The sequence below is a fragment of the Leptonychotes weddellii genome, chromosome 3 (genome assembly GCF_054177405.1).
Source record: "Leptonychotes weddellii isolate Sample4059 chromosome 3, ASM5417740v2, whole genome shotgun sequence".
Classification (NCBI taxonomy): domain Eukaryota; kingdom Metazoa; phylum Chordata; class Mammalia; order Carnivora; family Phocidae; genus Leptonychotes; species Leptonychotes weddellii.
The window spans coordinates 7,535,787-7,553,033 of NC_138371.1; the positions used below are offsets into that span (position 1 = coordinate 7,535,787).

Below are 17,247 nucleotides of genomic sequence, written 5' to 3' on the forward strand. Positions count from 1 at the left end.
CTGCCCCTTGCCTTCTGATCTGTCGAGTGAGACGAACAATGTCTGCGTTTGTGGGTCATGGTGACAGGGTGAATGAGATCACGCATATGCCCAGCACAGGCCAGGTCGCTCGGGAAGTGCTTGCGGAATGAATGGTGGAGACATTTTTGATCGAGTGCCTGCCAGCATGAGGCTGCCCTGCTGTCCCCGTCAATGGCACTCAATTCTGGCCTTTCTTTAGCACCTCTCCCACCCTCTAGTTAGCTACTGTAACTCAGGACTGGCATACAGCATCTCAGGTGGTAATCTCTGAATTTTTTTTCATTTTACATCTTCTCTTTTTATAAAAAGAATGCACACTTAAATCGCACAAGTGCCCCAACCTCTCCCCAGTCCCATCCTTCCCCATACACCAATCCCTGGAGGTAACTATTAACCATTTTGCACCCTTCCGGCCTTTTTTTTTTAATGCCTGATTGCTGGAGGGGAAGCTCCTTTTCCCTGGGCTCATGATTCCATGTGGTGAACTCCCACATGGTCATGTCACTGGCCCCTCTCCGCACCCTCACTCGGTGGTCCCCATGCGAGGACTATGCAACCCATTCACAAGTTAGAAAGAGCTGCAATGCGGAGCTGCACCCACTCCTCTCCTTGGAGTACTCCACTGACCCACTGGAAACTTCCGGTCTGCTTCAGACACATGAAAGGCTCTGTGCACCCATGGCAGATGTCTGTGCTCATCCCCTGACACTCAGCTCTATGTGGAGCGACTCAGACAAAGAAGCGTCCCATCTCAGGCCCGCACTTGCCACATTATCTTGCATCCATTTCCTCTGAATTTCGATAGTATCAAAATGTAAACATTCCTTTCTCATCCTATATTTTTAACCTTTCCTTTTACACCTCTTCATTGTCTATAACCTAAAAACATCCAAAAATAGTTCATATTTAAAAAGCACCTTCCCCTTCCTCTACCCTAGGTCTTCATCTATCGACCACCGGCTCAGTATTCTTCCTTCACACCCAAGGTCCTCGAGAGAACAGCCCACGTTTGCTGTCTCACCTCCCCTGGACCTCCCAACACACTACAATTAGGTTTCCAGCCACATCACTCCATGGAAACTTCCATGGCAAAGGACACCACCACTGACCTTCTAAATGTCAAAATCATTGGACACTTTTCAGTGCTAGTCTTTTAAAGTTTTCTGTGGCTTCTGAGACTTTGCATCACCCCTTACTTCTGAAACTGTTTCCTCCTTTGACTTCTGAAACTGCTACCAGAACCACTTCTTTAACAAGAAAATTTGACTGCGTCACTTTCTTGCTTAAAACAGGGTGAATGAGGAAAGGACACAAATGGTCAGTAGACTAAAAAGCAAAGTACAAATGGCCAACAAACATATGAAAATATATTCAGCCTCATACATAATTAAAGAAATATAAGTTGAAACATTCAGAACACGAAGTTTTACTTAACAAAACCGGGAAAGAGTTCAAAGTATAATCAAAGTATAATAGTGTCTAGCGCTGGCAAGTGTGTGGAGAAATAAACACTCTGATACAGATAAACTCCTGGGAGGGTCAGGTAGACATCTTTGAACTCTCAGAAGAAATAATTTGGCAACATCTATCAAAATGTTAATGCCCATAACCTTTGACCTAACAATTCCACTCTTAGGATCTTACCTTACCTGTTTTCAAAGGTATACAGTACATACGAGGATGTTCATTGCAACATTTTTTTTGTTCTAGCAGACAAAAAATCTAAATGTTCACCATCAAAGATCTGATGAATTATGGTTCACCCTTACAATGGCATAATGTACATAATGTACAAGCCTAGAAAAGAATGAGGGTAGTGTGGTCATGTGAAAAGATCTCAAAGATATACTGAAAGTAAAACACCAAGTTTCAAAAGAATAATGGGTCATAGGATCCCAAGTATAGGTAGGCTGCATGCACACACATGCATCTGCATAGAAATGTTTGGAAATAATACACAAGAAAATGTTCATCTTGAATACAAATAAAGAAGAGACACTAAGAAACTGTGTATAGGAGGGTGCTTTTGCTCTTTAGTATAGACTACTCAGACTTGTTCCAATTTGTTACCACAAACGTGTATTTTTTTTACATTAAAAACAAGCCAGTTAAAAGTCTGGTCCCTGGCCCTACCATCACGTCGCCTCTCTCCCTGTGTGGTGGCAGTAGGAGCTCACGGGCCCATCCCTGGTCAGCAGGCCACACCTGACACCACATGACTCTGGCTCTTTTGGTAGCTGTTGTTTAACAGGAGGGAAGGCAAACAAAGGCATATGCTTTTCTTTTTCTTTATTTCTGTATTGTTTGAACCTTCTGTGTGCCCATATTTGTTACCAGAGGTTACAGAAGCCATGTATGGTTTCTTCCTGATACTTTTCTTTTCTTTCTTTCTTTTTTTTTAAAGATTTTATTTATTTGTTTGACAGAGAGAGACAGCCAGAGAGGGAACACAAGCAGGGGGAGTGGGAGAGGGAGGAGGAGGCTTCCTGCTGAGCAGGGAGCCCGATGCGGGGCTCGATCCCAGGACCCTGGGATCATAACCTGAGCCGAAGGCAGATACTTAACAACTGAGCCATCCAGGCGCCCCTACTTTTCTGTTTTAAAGAAAAGTCAACACATGCTATTTTTAAAACTAGAAAAAAAGCTAATTAATTTGAAAAGTCCAATTTTTAAGGTATACATTTCAAAAGCTGCTCACTAACTACAGGACAAAGCAAAACTTCCTAAGCATGGTCTCTAGGTCTCCCCGATCTTTGGGAGATGATCTTTGCCAGTCCGCCTTCCCTGCATCACCTCCCCAGCTTTGGCCCTTCTGGCTGCACCAAGCAACTTGCAGCAGTTTGTGGGCTATGCATTCACAGAAACAAAGAGGCTTTCAGTACAGGATACTAAAACATATTAAAACGCTACTACGGTAAAAAATACAATGCATTACTAGCTTAAGAATAGTCAGATCATGGGGTGCCTGGTGGCTCAGTCATTAAGTGTCTGCCTTCGGCTCAGGTCCCAGGGTCCTGGGATCAAGCCCCGCATCTGACTCCCTGCTCCATGGGAAGCCTGCTTCTCCCTCTCCCACTCCCCCTGCTTGTGTTCCTTCTCTCGCTTTGTCTCTCTCTGTCAAATAAATAAATGAAATCTTTAAAAGAAGAAAAAAAAATAGATCAATGGAAAAAATGAAAATCCCACTACATGATAAAGGTAGCCATTCAAATTAGTAAAGGAAGACAGAAGTAAATAGTTCTGGCTCAAATGGTTATCTTTTTTGGGGGGAGTAATTTCTTCTTTATATCATCTATTAAAGTAAATTCCATATGGATTAAAGATTTAAAGGTAAAATTAAAACAATAAAAACCAAACAAGACGACCAATAGAAAAAAGTTAAGGTGAGTATTAATTTGGCTCCCTTAGTGGGAAAAGCTTCTTTTCACTTCAGAGCTTCAAAGCACTTCGAAAAGGCAGAGTGAATGAAGGGAAAACTTGATAAATTGATTTGACTATACAAATATGTAAATTTTAAACTAAGAAACACTTATGTTTAAAAACCAAAAAACAAACTATGGAAAATATTTACAAAAGATGAATCCTGAATGGCCTGTGTCTTAACAGTGATGTCCAAAGCTATATTCCTGCTTTCCCCTAAAACCTGTTCCACCCGAGGCTGTCCCTGTCACAGCTGGTGGCACCGCCCCCGCCCCCCCACAGCTTAGGCCAAAAACATGGAGTCGTCCGTGATCCCCCCAACCCCTGTCCAGGTCCAAGCCAGCATGAGACGCAGTTGGCTCTATCTCCTAACACACCCAGCGGGGCACCTCTCTGGCCCCACTTGCTACCTCCTCCACCACCAGGTCTGCCCTGGTGACTGCAAGACCCTCCTGCTGGTCTCTCTAGTTCCCCTAACCTTCCAAGGACCATTCTAAAGCAACGAGAGCTGATACTTCCACAGCATCCAGACCACCCCACCCCACTGCTCTGCTCCCCAGTTTACTCAGAGTAAAGGCCTCATCCTTATGGCCCTTGGACCCCCGACCTGCTGTGTGCCATTCCTCCTCCCTCGCCGGGCTCCTCAAACAGGAGAGACACACTTCCACTTTTGGTCCTTTGCATCCTCTTCCTTTAGCCTAGAACTCTGGGGGGAATCCCCGAGGACTGCATACCTAATACCCTCACCTCTTCCAATGAAGCTCAAATGAAGCACACCCTGACTACCGATTTAAAATTGCCCCCTGCCCACATCCCCACAAACTCTGATCCCCTTCACCCCTACAGCGATTGTCATCTTCTAACACGTGACATCATTTATTATCTGCTGTGTTTATGTGTACCGTTTATTAGCTCTCGCCCCTACTGGAATGTATGCTCCCTGAGGTCAAGGATCTTTGTGTTGTCGTCTGATAGATCCTACATGCCTAGAACAGGGAGGGCCTGGTGCGTAGTAAGCATGCCATAAATCTGCGTTCAACGAATGAGAGAAGCATATAAAAAATGTTCAATGTCATGTGTAAAGAGTATAATGTGTATTTAAATCCTGAGATACTATTTCTCATTGGTCAAATCTGCAAACAAATACAAATGTTAATGCTAATACCCAGGACTGGCAAGGGTATAACGATAAGAACTGCCAGTAGACTCAGATGAGCAGAACCTTCCAACAGGACCGTAGTGTAGATTTCAACCTAGACAACCAACTTTAAAAAATGTAACCGGGGCCCCTGGCTGGCTCAGTTGGTGGAGTGTGTGACTCTTGATCTCGGGGTTGTGGGTTTGAGCCCCATGTTGGGTGTAGAGATGACTTACATAAATAAAACTTTAAAAAAATAAATAAAACTAAAAATGTCACAGAGGCTCATCTTCTCCCATGACATTTATAATTTATGACAGTGAAAAGCTGGAAATGACCTAGATGTCCAACTGCAGGGATGGGACACTAAGTGAAGTACGACACTGCCATATAATGGGATTGAAGCCACTAACGCTTGAGGCGTGTAGAATAATGACTTCAAGAACGCAAGATTCAGTATTAAGGAAAAAAGATTAGAAAACTTTGGGTGAACTAGAGTCCATTTCTGTAAAACACATGTAGCCAAGCACTGAAAAAAATATGGAATGTTAACAAGTGTTATTACTAAGTGACACAATTACAGGTAATTTTAATGTCATTTTTGCAGAGTTCTCGATTTCTAAAATTTTTATAATACATATTATTTTGTAAGCATATTTTTAAGTCACGAAAAAAACTTATTTTTTTTTAAGTAATCTCTATGCCAAACATGGGGCTCAAACTCACAACCCCAAGATCAAGAGTCACATGCTCTACCAACTGAGCCAGCCCACTAAAAACAATTTTAATACACAACCTTACATTTGTGACAAAATTATACAGAACTTAATACATGCACATGAGTACAAAACTGGGGAAATCAGAATAAGATCAATAGACTGGATCAACATCAGTTCTGGTTGTAGTATTGTACTACAGTTATGCAAAAATGTTACTATTGGGGGAAACTGGCTAGTGTGCCAAGACTCTCTTTGCATTATTTCTAAAAATTGCATGTGAACCTACAATTATTCCATTTTTATAGAAAAATGTATATTTCCACAAAGAAATTTTATTATACTTTCTAATATTTTAGTAAATGAAACACTAAAGTCATTCCCATTAAACTCAGAAATAAGACAAGGAGGCCCATGGCCACATTATTTGACAATGTTCCACAGTCTTAGCCAGTATGCCAAGAAAAAAGAAAAGTCATTATAAAATAATGAAACAAAACAAAACAAAAATATCATTATGTGAAGATGATATGACTGCCAACCTAGAATACAGGAGAATTGATCAAAAGAATCTATCAGATTAACAGAGTTCAGAGGGATAGCTGGATATAAAATCAATATGTGAAAATCTGTAACTTTCCTTTACACCAGCAGCATATTTCCCTCATTTTTATGCCACTCCATATTATTATTTTCTGTTGCCAGACAATTTATTCTTTGCTAATGTTAAGAATAAGGTAGAGGAATAAAGATGTGGTCGACAGTGTGTCAGGAAAAATGGATAAAATACAGCAAGCAGCACAATAACCGGTGTGGAATGTCCGCGTGGTCTCCTTTCTGCTCTTGGCTTTGTGAGGCACAGGGGTAGGTCTCGCTGGCTGGGAGCGGCCAGGAATCCCATTATCAACATAGTCCATGCTCTTAACACCTCCTTAGCTCCTAACAGACACATGAGTGACTGCGGATCTTTCTTACCATCTTGCCACTGACTGTGGCCTCCAGAGAATCCACCAGCTCTGCTGTGACCCCGATGAGATTGTGGTAGTCTGCCTGAATCTTGTTGTACCGCTTCAGGTATGTCATTGACCTTCGCTCGGCTTCTATCAGCTGCTGGTGGAGCTGCTGTGACACTTCTAGGAAGACAATACATATTGAAACAAATATACAGTAAGAAAACCCCACAAAATAAAAAATAATCATATTCTTCTCAAGTGAGTATCATGCCTACTTTCAGAATATTTTGCTATCACAATGAACTTGACATTATTTGTGTTTAACACTTTGCTATTTCTCTACATGTTTAATTACCAAGTGCTGTGTAACCACTGATTTTCAATTTCTTGTCTCTGGTAGTTCAACTGAACCATCACTGGTTTTCTTCACACAATCTATTTCCTTGACTGAGCTCCATGCAATTTCTTTTAGTTGTTCTATGTACGAGAAACAAACTCAGTGTTTCTTTCTACAATCAGCTCACAAACTGGATGAACTGAACCTCTGTCTTTTCCTGGTTTTGTCCTGTGATGTTGTCCAGGGGACAGTAAGTATCTACAGGACAGTTCTTCATTTTAAGTAAAGGTTAGGCTACTTGACTAATGCTGAGAAAGCTAGAATCCAGAATTAGGTAAGGTTCCAGGTGCTCACTCTGCCAGCTTGATAAAGCACAAACCACCCCACTGGGCCTTAGAGCAGGCAGCCTTGGAAGATGTTAGGGCTCTCTTCTTGGACTCCCCACCAGGGGCAGCACTTGATGGCCAAGCCACCCAGGACACAGCTGGAATAGCAAACTTCATCCATGTCAACACTCCTTCTCCTATCCTACTTTCCCCCCTCCCAGAAGTCTAAGTTTGGATCAAAGGAAATGATGCTGCCCGCAGACCCAAGTTAACTCCCTCCTGTCCCAATCCAGGTACTGCATAATACTTAAAGTCATTGTTTTAGAACACATTTCATCTATACAGAGAGAGATTTTAAAATCATAAAGACCTGGGCTCAAGCCCCTACTCTACCACATTCTTGCTGGATACCTTGGGCAAGATACTTAACTTCTCTGATACTCATTTCTTTCTTTCTATATATTTTTTTTTTTTTTAGAGAGAGAGAGGATGCATGCAAGGGGGAGGCAGGGCAGAGGGAGAGAGAGAATCCTAAGAAGGCTCCATGCCCAACAGAGCCCAACAGGGGGCTCGATCTCACGACCCTGAGACCATGACCTGAGCTGAAATCAAGGGTTGGACACTTAACCAACTGAGCCACCCAGGCGCCCCTGATTCTCATGCCTTATGAAATGGGGATGATAATGACCTTGAAGAGTTACTGTGGGATTGTACAGCACAGGGAATACAGTCAATGATACTGCAATAACACTTACCCAGGTGAGCACTGAGTACTGCACACCTGAAACTAATATAACACTGTATGTCAACCACACTTTAATTTAAAAAAAGCACACATACAAAACTGAGTCATTGTGAGGATTCAATGAGCAGATACATCCAAGTGCCTAGCTCACTGCTGGCCCACGGGAGGAAGTCAGTAAGTGGCAGCAATTACTACTGTTTCCTCTATGGGAAGGGCCAAAGATTTTCTAAATGTATTTCTATGCAAGAGGATAACCTGAAAAACCCAGAGGTTACACTGTAAAACAGTAAGACGCAAAGTTTGAAATATGTTAGAAGCATCCAGAAATAAAGATGATCAAGCCTCACTTCCGGAGACTCTGATTTTGTGGCTGCGGGCTGGGGGCTAAGAAACTGTAGGATCAACAAAGTCCCCAAATGGCTCTGACACATACCATAAGTTTGAGAACGGCCGTCCTAACTCATCTATTCCTCTTGGTGTTCTTTTTTTAAAAAGATTTTATTTATTTATTTGACAGAGAGAGACACAGCGAGAGAAAGAACACAAGCAGGGGGGAGTGGGAAAGGGAGAAGCAGGCTTCCCGCCGAGCAGGGAGCTCAATGTAGGGCTCGATCCCAGGACCCCGGGACCATGACCTGAGCCAAAGGCAGATGCTTAACGACTGAGCCACCCAGGCACCCCTCCTCTTGGTGTTCTAAAGAGCCATGAAGATCATGCACAAACTGTATTTCAAAAACTTTGTTTTGTGATTATGTGTAGAAGTAAAATATTTTAACTATTAAAACCCAAAACATCACATAATAATGAACTAACATTATTATTATTGCTTAGCATCCTTCAAATCTCAGTATTGAAAGATAACTTTAAAAACTCCTCTGGCATAAACTTACATCCAGGGGCACCTGGGTGGCTCCATCGTTAAGCGTCTGCCTTTGGCTCAGGTCATGATCCCAGGGTCCTGGGATCGAGCCCCGCATCAGGCTCCCTGCTCGGCGGGAAGCTTGCCTCTCCCTCTCCCGCTCCCCCTGCTTGTGTTCCTGCTCTCTCTATCTCTCCCTCTGTCGAATAAATAAATAAAATCTTTTAAAAATAAATAAATAAAAAATAATAAACTTACATTCTTTATTGAATCTTTGGAGAACATCTCTGGAAATCATTTATCGAGTTTTTACTTAAATACTATTAGGGAGAAGGAGTCACTACCATCTTCCTATGCTCAATTACAGTATAAACTAGAACTTCCAATGATGAAAATTCTACAGGATGGTTTATAATTCCATTTCGTGGTAATGACTATTAGACAGCATCTATGAGAACTTTCTCAACGTGTACCAAGTGGCAAATGATGAATGAAGAACCAAAACCCATTAACTGGGGCAAATGACCTCACAAATCATCAATATAAAAGCCACCAAAGGGCGCCTGGGTGGCTCAGTTGGTTAAGCAACTGCCTTCGGCTCAGGTCATGATCCTGGAGTCCCGGGATCGAGTCCCGCATTGGGCTCCCTGCTCAGCGAGGAGCCTGCTTCTCCCTCTGACCCTCCCCCCTCTCATGTACTCTCTCTCATTCTCGTTCTCTCAAATAAATAAATAAATCTTTAAAAAAAAAAAAGCCACCAAAATTGTCCCTCTTGAAAGGGGACTGCACAAAGGAACACTCCCCCTCGGAAACTCACTGCGCAATTAGCTAAATGTAAGGGACCCAAAAATATTTGTGACCAGTTCAAACACACTGTTTAGCAGCCTGCTGTACAGAGACAGATACCACCTTGCAGAGACACCTTAGCTGCCTACAAACAGGACATGACCATTACTGGAAGCTACTGGGGGTCGCAGCTCCAAGATCTCAACTTTATTTCTGAGCATTAAAAAGAACTCTGACTCTTTTTTCCTTCTCAAAAATTTTATGAGACAAGGACGACTGAGCCAAGATCCCTAGCCGTGCAAGAGCTCAACTTTTAGCAGAGAGGTCTCATTTCAAATTCCATGTTATATTAATGAAACACTCTTAGTCATGCCAGTGATATTTATTGAGACTCTTCATATTTCAAAACTACTGACAGAATTTGTACCAAAATCCAAAGAACTACATCCCAAGTTTTAAGCAAAGAGATATATACAACTAAAAGAATGTGGGTTAAGGTCACAGAAAGTTTCTCGATCATTCCAGCATGCATTGAAACAGTAACAAAAGTGATGGAGATCTCCCCTGTGGCCAAGCCTCAAGCTTTCTCTTAACATTTCCACTTTAAGTACATAGCTTTTTTTTTTTTTTTTAAAGAGTAGATGAGATTTAATTTTAGTGATCCCTTTGTTGCTCAAAACAAAATGGTACATTTTAAAATATGGAACTATTTTTCCAACATCTAAAAATCTAAAATCAATCACTCTAACTTTACAATACAATATACTCTCCCTTCTTTGTATTCAGATATAAATTGGCTCTTTGCTGTTTTGCTAATCCACAAGTACTGGATGGAGAAACTTATGATGTATAACTATGAATACTGGTCATCATTTTTAAAATACCATTTAGGGCTCTACACTCTAGAAAAACGGTCACTTGCTCATTTTCTGAAGGAGTCAGATCAATTAATGGCAAAAATGCCGAAAGATATGATTTCTCTACCTTTTTTAGATGGCCAGGTAAAATAATAACACAATATGCTGTATTTCCAACCTGAATTTTTCTTCTAAACTCCATTTTAAAATATAATTCCTTTTCAGAGAATTTTCTACTCCAAGCACTTTTTTTTTTTTTTTAAAGATTTTATTTATTTGACAGAGAGAGAGAGCACAAGCAGGGGGAGCGGCAGGCAGAGGGAGAGGGAGAAGCAGGCTCCCCGAGGAGCAGGGAGCCCGATGCGGGGCTCAATCCCAGGACCCTGGGATCATGACCTGAGCCGAAGGCAGATACTTAGCCAACTGAGCCACCCAGGTGCCCCTTCAAGCACTTTTCTTGCCTCCTTCAAAAGCTTATGGAACTCTTAGCTGATCCATGAAACCTTCCTATCAAGACACACAGAATAATGACTCGCCCAACCATTCAATGTAAAAAACAACACCTAAGTCTAAAATTAAATTAAATTGGGGGCATGTCTGGGCTTTGAGATCACTGCAGCCATAAGTGTGGGAGGAGGGGACAAAGTGCAGACAACCGGCTGTCACGACACTGGCCCGGGGCCCCTGGTACCAGCGCTCTGCAGCGCTAATCTCTGGTATCCATGGCAACGCTGCATGCGGTGCTTATTCTGCCACAGCCACACGCTGGGCCTGCCAGTCTCAATTCCACAGACATTCTGCTTGGCTTCCTCAGAAAACTCAATTAAAACTGAACCTAAAAAAGGCTCAAACACCCTGGTCTCCTTGCTGAAATCCAAAGGAAAGATCTATAGAAAAACACAGGCTCTTCCCCTCCCAGCTTTTGCACTCCCTCTCCCAGATTTATCTGTAAAATTGGGCTACTTCTCAGAGACATGACTGGTTCTTGGCAGAAAGCTATCCTCCAAAGCTGCAGGGTATGTTGGGGTGACAAGGGCTGGCTGAGACTCAGGAATCGGGGAGGTTTCCCACCACTTTCCCTCCACCAGTACCTAGGAGTTCAAAGACCGAATCTGAACAGAGGCCAAGCAGATTCAGTCAAGAACTAAGGCTATCTTCTGAAACTCTAAGGATGCAGGTGAGGTAGTGGTTTTAAAATGACTGCCCCGTCTTTGACACTCCTTCCTATCAAGAGGTGGAAGGTCATTCTCCTTTCTTTGAATGTAGATTGGCCTTAGGAATTGCTTCTAATGAGAATGTAACAGAAGTGACGCTGAGTTACTTGAGAGGCTGGTTTAGAAAAGGTGATGCAGGGCGCCTGGGTGGCTCAGTTGGTTAAGCGACTGCCTTCGGCTCAGGTCATGATCCTGGAGTCCCTGGATCGAGTCCCGCATCAGGCTCCCTGCTCGGCAGGGAGCCTGCTTCTGCCTCTGACCCTCCCCACTCTCATGTGCTCTCTCTCTCTCATTCTCTCTGTCTCAAATAAATAAATTTTAAAAATCTTAAAAAAAAAATTAAAAAAAAAAAAAAAAAAAAGAAAAGGTGATGCAGCTTCCACTGGCTCTGTCTGGGGACATTCGCCCTTGGAACCCAGCCACCACGCCGCGACGAGCCTAGGCCACGTAGGAGTTCCACTCAAGGGCCTCAGCACAGGCCCCCAGACTTGCGCAGGTGGGTGAGGAAGCCTTGAAGATGGCTCCACCAGGCTCCATCGGCATCCAGGAGGCACTGAGGGAGAACTGCCTGAGCACACGATTCCCAGCCATGCAAGATGGTGATAATAATATAAATGGACATTGTTGTTTTATGCCACTAAGCCCGAGATGGTGCACTAGGGTTGGAACAGAAACAGAAATAGTGGGGCAAAGGTGCATTTCCAGGAGTTGCAGGGCAGGACCCAAATGCCCAGCGCAATTTATGAATTCCCACTGTTCTGGGGGCGCCTGGGTGGTTAAGCAACGACTCTCGGTTTTGGTTCAGGTCATGATCTCGGGGTCCTGGGATTGAGCCCCACACTGGGCCCTGTGCTCAGCGCAAGGGTCTGCTTGAGGACTGGAAAGGGTATATGATGTGTTTCATGCCTTCGGTAAGTTCTGGTGGCATAATCCTCAGTCCCACTCCCTGTGCTCTGTCTCTCTCTAAAAATGGATAAGGAAATCGTTAAAAAAAAAAAAAAAGAATTCCCACTGTTTCAAACATGAGAAAACTGGCACAGGACCCACCGCAGCCAACGCCCGGGAACTGTACTAACTCTTCAGGGAGCAGGCCCGAGGAGCTGAAGAAATCCGCTCAGGCCCATCCTCGGGCTTAACTACACTGCGGGCGGAGCAGTCTCCGGAGCGCCAAGGTGACCTTCCATGTTGACCCCATACGGCCACATCTGTGGTCAGGCAAGGAGCGATGCCCCCCCTGTGAAGGATCAGTGGGGCCTGTCCCTCTGAGCTCCGGGGGGTGGCGGGGCCGGTGGGGCTGGCGGGGCTGGCAGAGCCCCGCACATACACAGAGCCGCTGGGCTGGGGAGAGGCAAGCCTACACAAGGCCGAAACAGGCATCCAGACTTCCCGCCACCTCCCTCCTGGGGTGTCAAATCTAAAGCTCGTCTGTCAACTCCCTGGAAAGCAAAGAGCTAAATAATTTACTAACACTTCCTTTTTTTATAAAACTTTAACTTTCTAAAAAAACCCAAAAACCAAAAAACAACCACACACACACACACACACACCCATGGATAAACAACGGCAGGAAGTTTTGAGATCAGCTCTAACACTACCCTGCGGCGGGAGGGGCAGATGTGCGATTCCACATGGTAAAACTCCACCTGCTGGGGACTTAGGATTAGGCCACCAGAACCTACCGCAGGCCTGAACACTTCACACAGCCTTTCCAACATTTCAGCGGTTTCCTAACGTAGCATCAAGGCCGAAACTCCGGCAAAGAACCACAATTGTGGCCACTGACTTTGTTCTGTTGTTGTTGTTGTTCTTTTTTTTTTTTTTTTAAACAAACCCTTGTGTCGAGGGCTGACTGGCCACTGACTTCATATTAACTAAAGTTTTTCTCACCTTACCGAAAAATGAACAGTTCTGGTTAAAAAAAAAAAAGGCTAATAATGGAAAACCATCATTTTATGCTGGAATGTTGGAATTCCTACTTTGAATGCAAAAAATGGAAATGCTTCTAAGATGGGTGCTCCATATTGCTACAGAAACAAGAGCCCCCTAGACTAGTTCAAGATAAAAGTGACAGATACTAAAAGGATTCTTCCTCCCACCTCCTCCTCCCCCCCGTGCTGCACTGTGTCTTCTGGCTGTGCCCTTTGGGACAGGGCCTGGACTCCCTTCATCTCTCCACATCTGGGATACCTGATGTGCCAGCCCTACTGCACAGGGGGCCTCAAGGAACCACAGATAAACTTGATTGCAAAGCACTTCATAAATATTTAGACTCTGTTTTATTTAAAAAAAATATTTAGACTTTTAAAGCCCTTGTTCACCAAGGGCACGAATTTTCTCCATCTCTGCTCCTATCTCACTACTCAAAAGTGAGTCAAACTTTTGAGTTGGCAAAACTGTTCTTTAAAAAATGTTAATCTAGGGGCGCCTGGGTGGTTCAGTCGGTTAAATGATTGACTCTTGGTTTCAGCCCAGGTCGTGATCTTAGTGTCATGAGATCGAGCCCCAAATTAGGCTCGGTGCTTAGCTTGGAATCTGCTTGGGACTCTCTCTCCCTCTCCTTCTGTCCCTCCCCTCTGCTCGCTTGCGCTCTCTCTCTCCCCCTCCTCTAAAATAAATAAATAAATCTTGAAAAAAATAAAAATTAAAAAATGTTAATCTAGATGATTTACCTTTATGACTTTGTCCGTTCTCCTTCTGGGATGAGAAAGAAGTTGAGGAAAACAGGCACTGAGGATAAAGTCCTCAGGGTCTCTCACATTGTGCAGCCAATCTGAGAAAGCCTTAGCAAGATACAAGAGGGAATTCTCAGGACGGTAAAGTCTGCTTCTTCATGTAGCTATAAGGAGCTGAGACAGTTACTGACTTCTCAGTACTTGGATGGCTCACTCTCAAGTGAACCCTCTTCTCTGCAGCTCAATTCCTGCTGCATGCGTGTAAGTCTTATGCTGTTTCAACAGCCCCCCAAGCGGCCTCCTTGTCCCCTTCCAAAGACCTTCCCCACTGCTACCGAACATTCTCCTAAAAATGCAAACTGAACTCATACCCTTCAACTCTGTCACTTCAATTTTAAAGCTCTACCCTAAGGAGACTGAGATGGGGATGACAACAGCAAAGCACAGTAGATAAGATCACAGACTCTGGAGCCAGACTGCCTGCGTTTAAATCTCAGCTCCCACACATCAGGCCACATGACTGAAGGCAAAGCACTTAACTTGTTTGGTTTGGGTTTTCTTAAAATTTTTTTGGTAACAGCTTTACTGAGATATAATTCACATATAACTCACTCATTTTAAGTATATATTTCATTGGTTTTCAGTATGTTCATAGAGTTGTGCAACCATCACTACAATCAATTCTAGAACATTCTTATCACTCCCCAAAAGACCTCTGTACCCATTAGGAGTCATCCCCATTTTCCCTACCCTCCCTGGCCCTAGGCAACCACGAACCTACTATCTCTATTGATTTGCTTCTTCTGGACCTTTCATACAAACAGAATCATATAAAAGGCAGCCTGTCATGTCTGGCTTCTTTCACTCAGCACGATGTTTTCAAAGTTCATCCACACTGTAGCATGTGTCAGGACTTCATTCCTTTACATGCCTGAGTAATATTCCATTATATGGGTATGCTGCATCTTATCTATCCATTAATCCCTTGATGGACATTTGAGTTGTTTTCACTTTTCGGCTGTATTGACTAACATTGCTGTGAACATTCATGTACAAGTTGTCATGTGGACATATGTTTTCAGTTCCCTTGGGTATATAGCTAGGAGAGGAACTGCTGGGTCACATGGTAACTCTATGTTTAAACTTTTGAGGAAACAACCTATTTTTGAAGAGTATTTAATGATATGGGGAAATGCTCTCTTCATTTGGTAAAAATATTTAAAAATACACACATGTACAGATATCTATGTTTATTTAAACATTACATACTTTTGGGTGTATGTATGTATACAAATGCATTTCTATGCTTTCCAAATTCTCTATGAGGAATATGATCAATTTTATAATCAGGAATAAAAAGGAGTGATTTTTTTTTTTACTGTAAATATGAGCATGGTATTCTCCTACTTAAAATGCTCCAAAGGCTCCTCTTGACTTACAAGACCTCACACAAACCTTTGTGCCCTGGCCCTGCCTAGTCTCTGACTTTCTCTTCTGTTCCAGCAATACTGAATTCCCAAATATACAGTCCTTTCACATGAGCTGTTCCCTCTACCTGGAATTCTCTTCATGGGCCTTGCCACACTCTGCCATGAATGCTTTACTCACCTGGCAAATACGACAGCAACACTAACAGTTATCCCCATCTAGGAGGCAGCCTGAGCCAGCGGGCTGCCCCAGCACCAAGGTGGTGTCCATCTGCTTCAAAAGGATACGTATAACGTTAAAAGCTTTGGCGTGTTGCTGGCTTTAAAAATTAAAGCCAGAAACTTTTCCAACTTCAACTTTAATTCTGGAGTCCAAGAATCCTGAAATAAAAAAAGAAAGATAATAAAAGCCCTAGATCATTAAAAGCCAACAGCATTGTCAAATGGTGGCCTTTGGCTTAAATAACCCCATCCAACACAGTCACTGAAATCAAAAGCAAGATGCCTTGCCTGTGGTGTGATGCCGCGAAAAATAGGTTTTTGGACATCTGACCAATTCGTTTATAAAAGATCAGATACCCACAGCAGGAGGAAAGAACGGAGTTCTGTCATAAACAAGGAAAAAAGAACCCTGTACATGATTTGAATATTTCATGTGATTTAAACACAAGCATGACAAATAAGCGTATTAGGTTGAATGGCAACCAGAATTCAGAATCGTTGAAGCATACACGGTGCTGGCGGGCATACACGGCTAGCACTCAGTTCCTGCGAGTTTCCCAAAGAGAAGGGCTCATTTCCATAAACCTCATCTAGATAAGAAAAAAAAAAAAAAAAGACAGAAGCTGTTATCTGCCTCAAATAATCCGTCATGTCAAGCATTACGATATACTTTTAGTTTGATTTGTCCCTTGATAATAAATTACTTAATTCAAATAATGCTCATTAGAAGGAAAAAATAATGACTTAAGGAATAAAAGAAAAAGTGTGACAAGCAATTATCTTTCTCAGGCAATTTTCCTTACAGTCTTTATATAAAAAAATCTATCACCCAAACCAAGAAGTGCCACAGAAAGGAAGCAAGATCTCTAAAAATTCCTATCAACTTACCTCTTAGGCCCTGCCCCACCCCCGCAGACCCCCGTCCTTCCGTGCTTCCCCTCCCCAGCTCTGTGTCCTTATCCATGCCCCCACCCCACCCGTTCTACCCAGGGCATCATCTGGCTTTTTGAAAAAATACTATCTTATATTTTTAGAAGACTGTGTAATTCCCTGACATGGCATGATAGCTTTAGTTATAATGTGTGTGTTATGGGTTGAATTGTGTCCCCTAAAAAGATATGCAGAAGTCCTAGCCTCCTCAGAATGTGAGGTCATTGGAGTGGGGTTGTTGTAGATGTAATTAGTTAAGATGAGGTCATATTGGAGTAGGGTGGGCCCTTGATGCAACATGACTGGTGTCCTTCTAAGAAGGAAAATTTAGACACAGACCCAGAGAGAAGATGGGCCTGTAAAGACGGGGGATTGGAGTTATGCTGCCACTAGCCAAGGGACATCTGAGGCTACCAGAAGCAGAAAGAGGCAAGGAAGGATCCTCCCCTAGAGGCTTCGCAGGGAGCATGGCCCTGCCAACACCTTGATTTCAGACCTCTGGCCTCATGAACTATGAGACCGAAAGTTTCTGTTGTTTAAGGTACCCGGTCTGTGGCCCTTTGTTACAGCAGCTCTGGGAGACTAATACAGCGCGCTACTGCTCAAGGCTTCTGCGCTCAACCA

General features: G+C 43.1%; 1 protein-coding gene across 7 annotated transcripts in view; it reads right to left on the reverse strand.

Moving 5' to 3' along the window:
* Nucleotides 1–17,247, reverse strand: part of ARMC9 (armadillo repeat containing 9) — a 137,082-nt gene that overhangs the window by 98,363 nt on the left and 21,472 nt on the right. For all 7 annotated transcript variants that reach the window (XM_081813413.1, XM_081813414.1, XM_081813412.1 and 4 more), the window contains exons 6-8: nt 15,760–15,852; nt 14,042–14,066; nt 6,271–6,428 (exon numbers count right to left, since the gene is read on the reverse strand). In XM_081813413.1, coding sequence (XP_081669539.1) covers nt 6,271–6,428; nt 14,042–14,066; nt 15,760–15,852 — 276 coding nt within the window. The remainder of the gene's footprint in view (nt 1–6,270; nt 6,429–14,041; nt 14,067–15,759; nt 15,853–17,247) is intronic.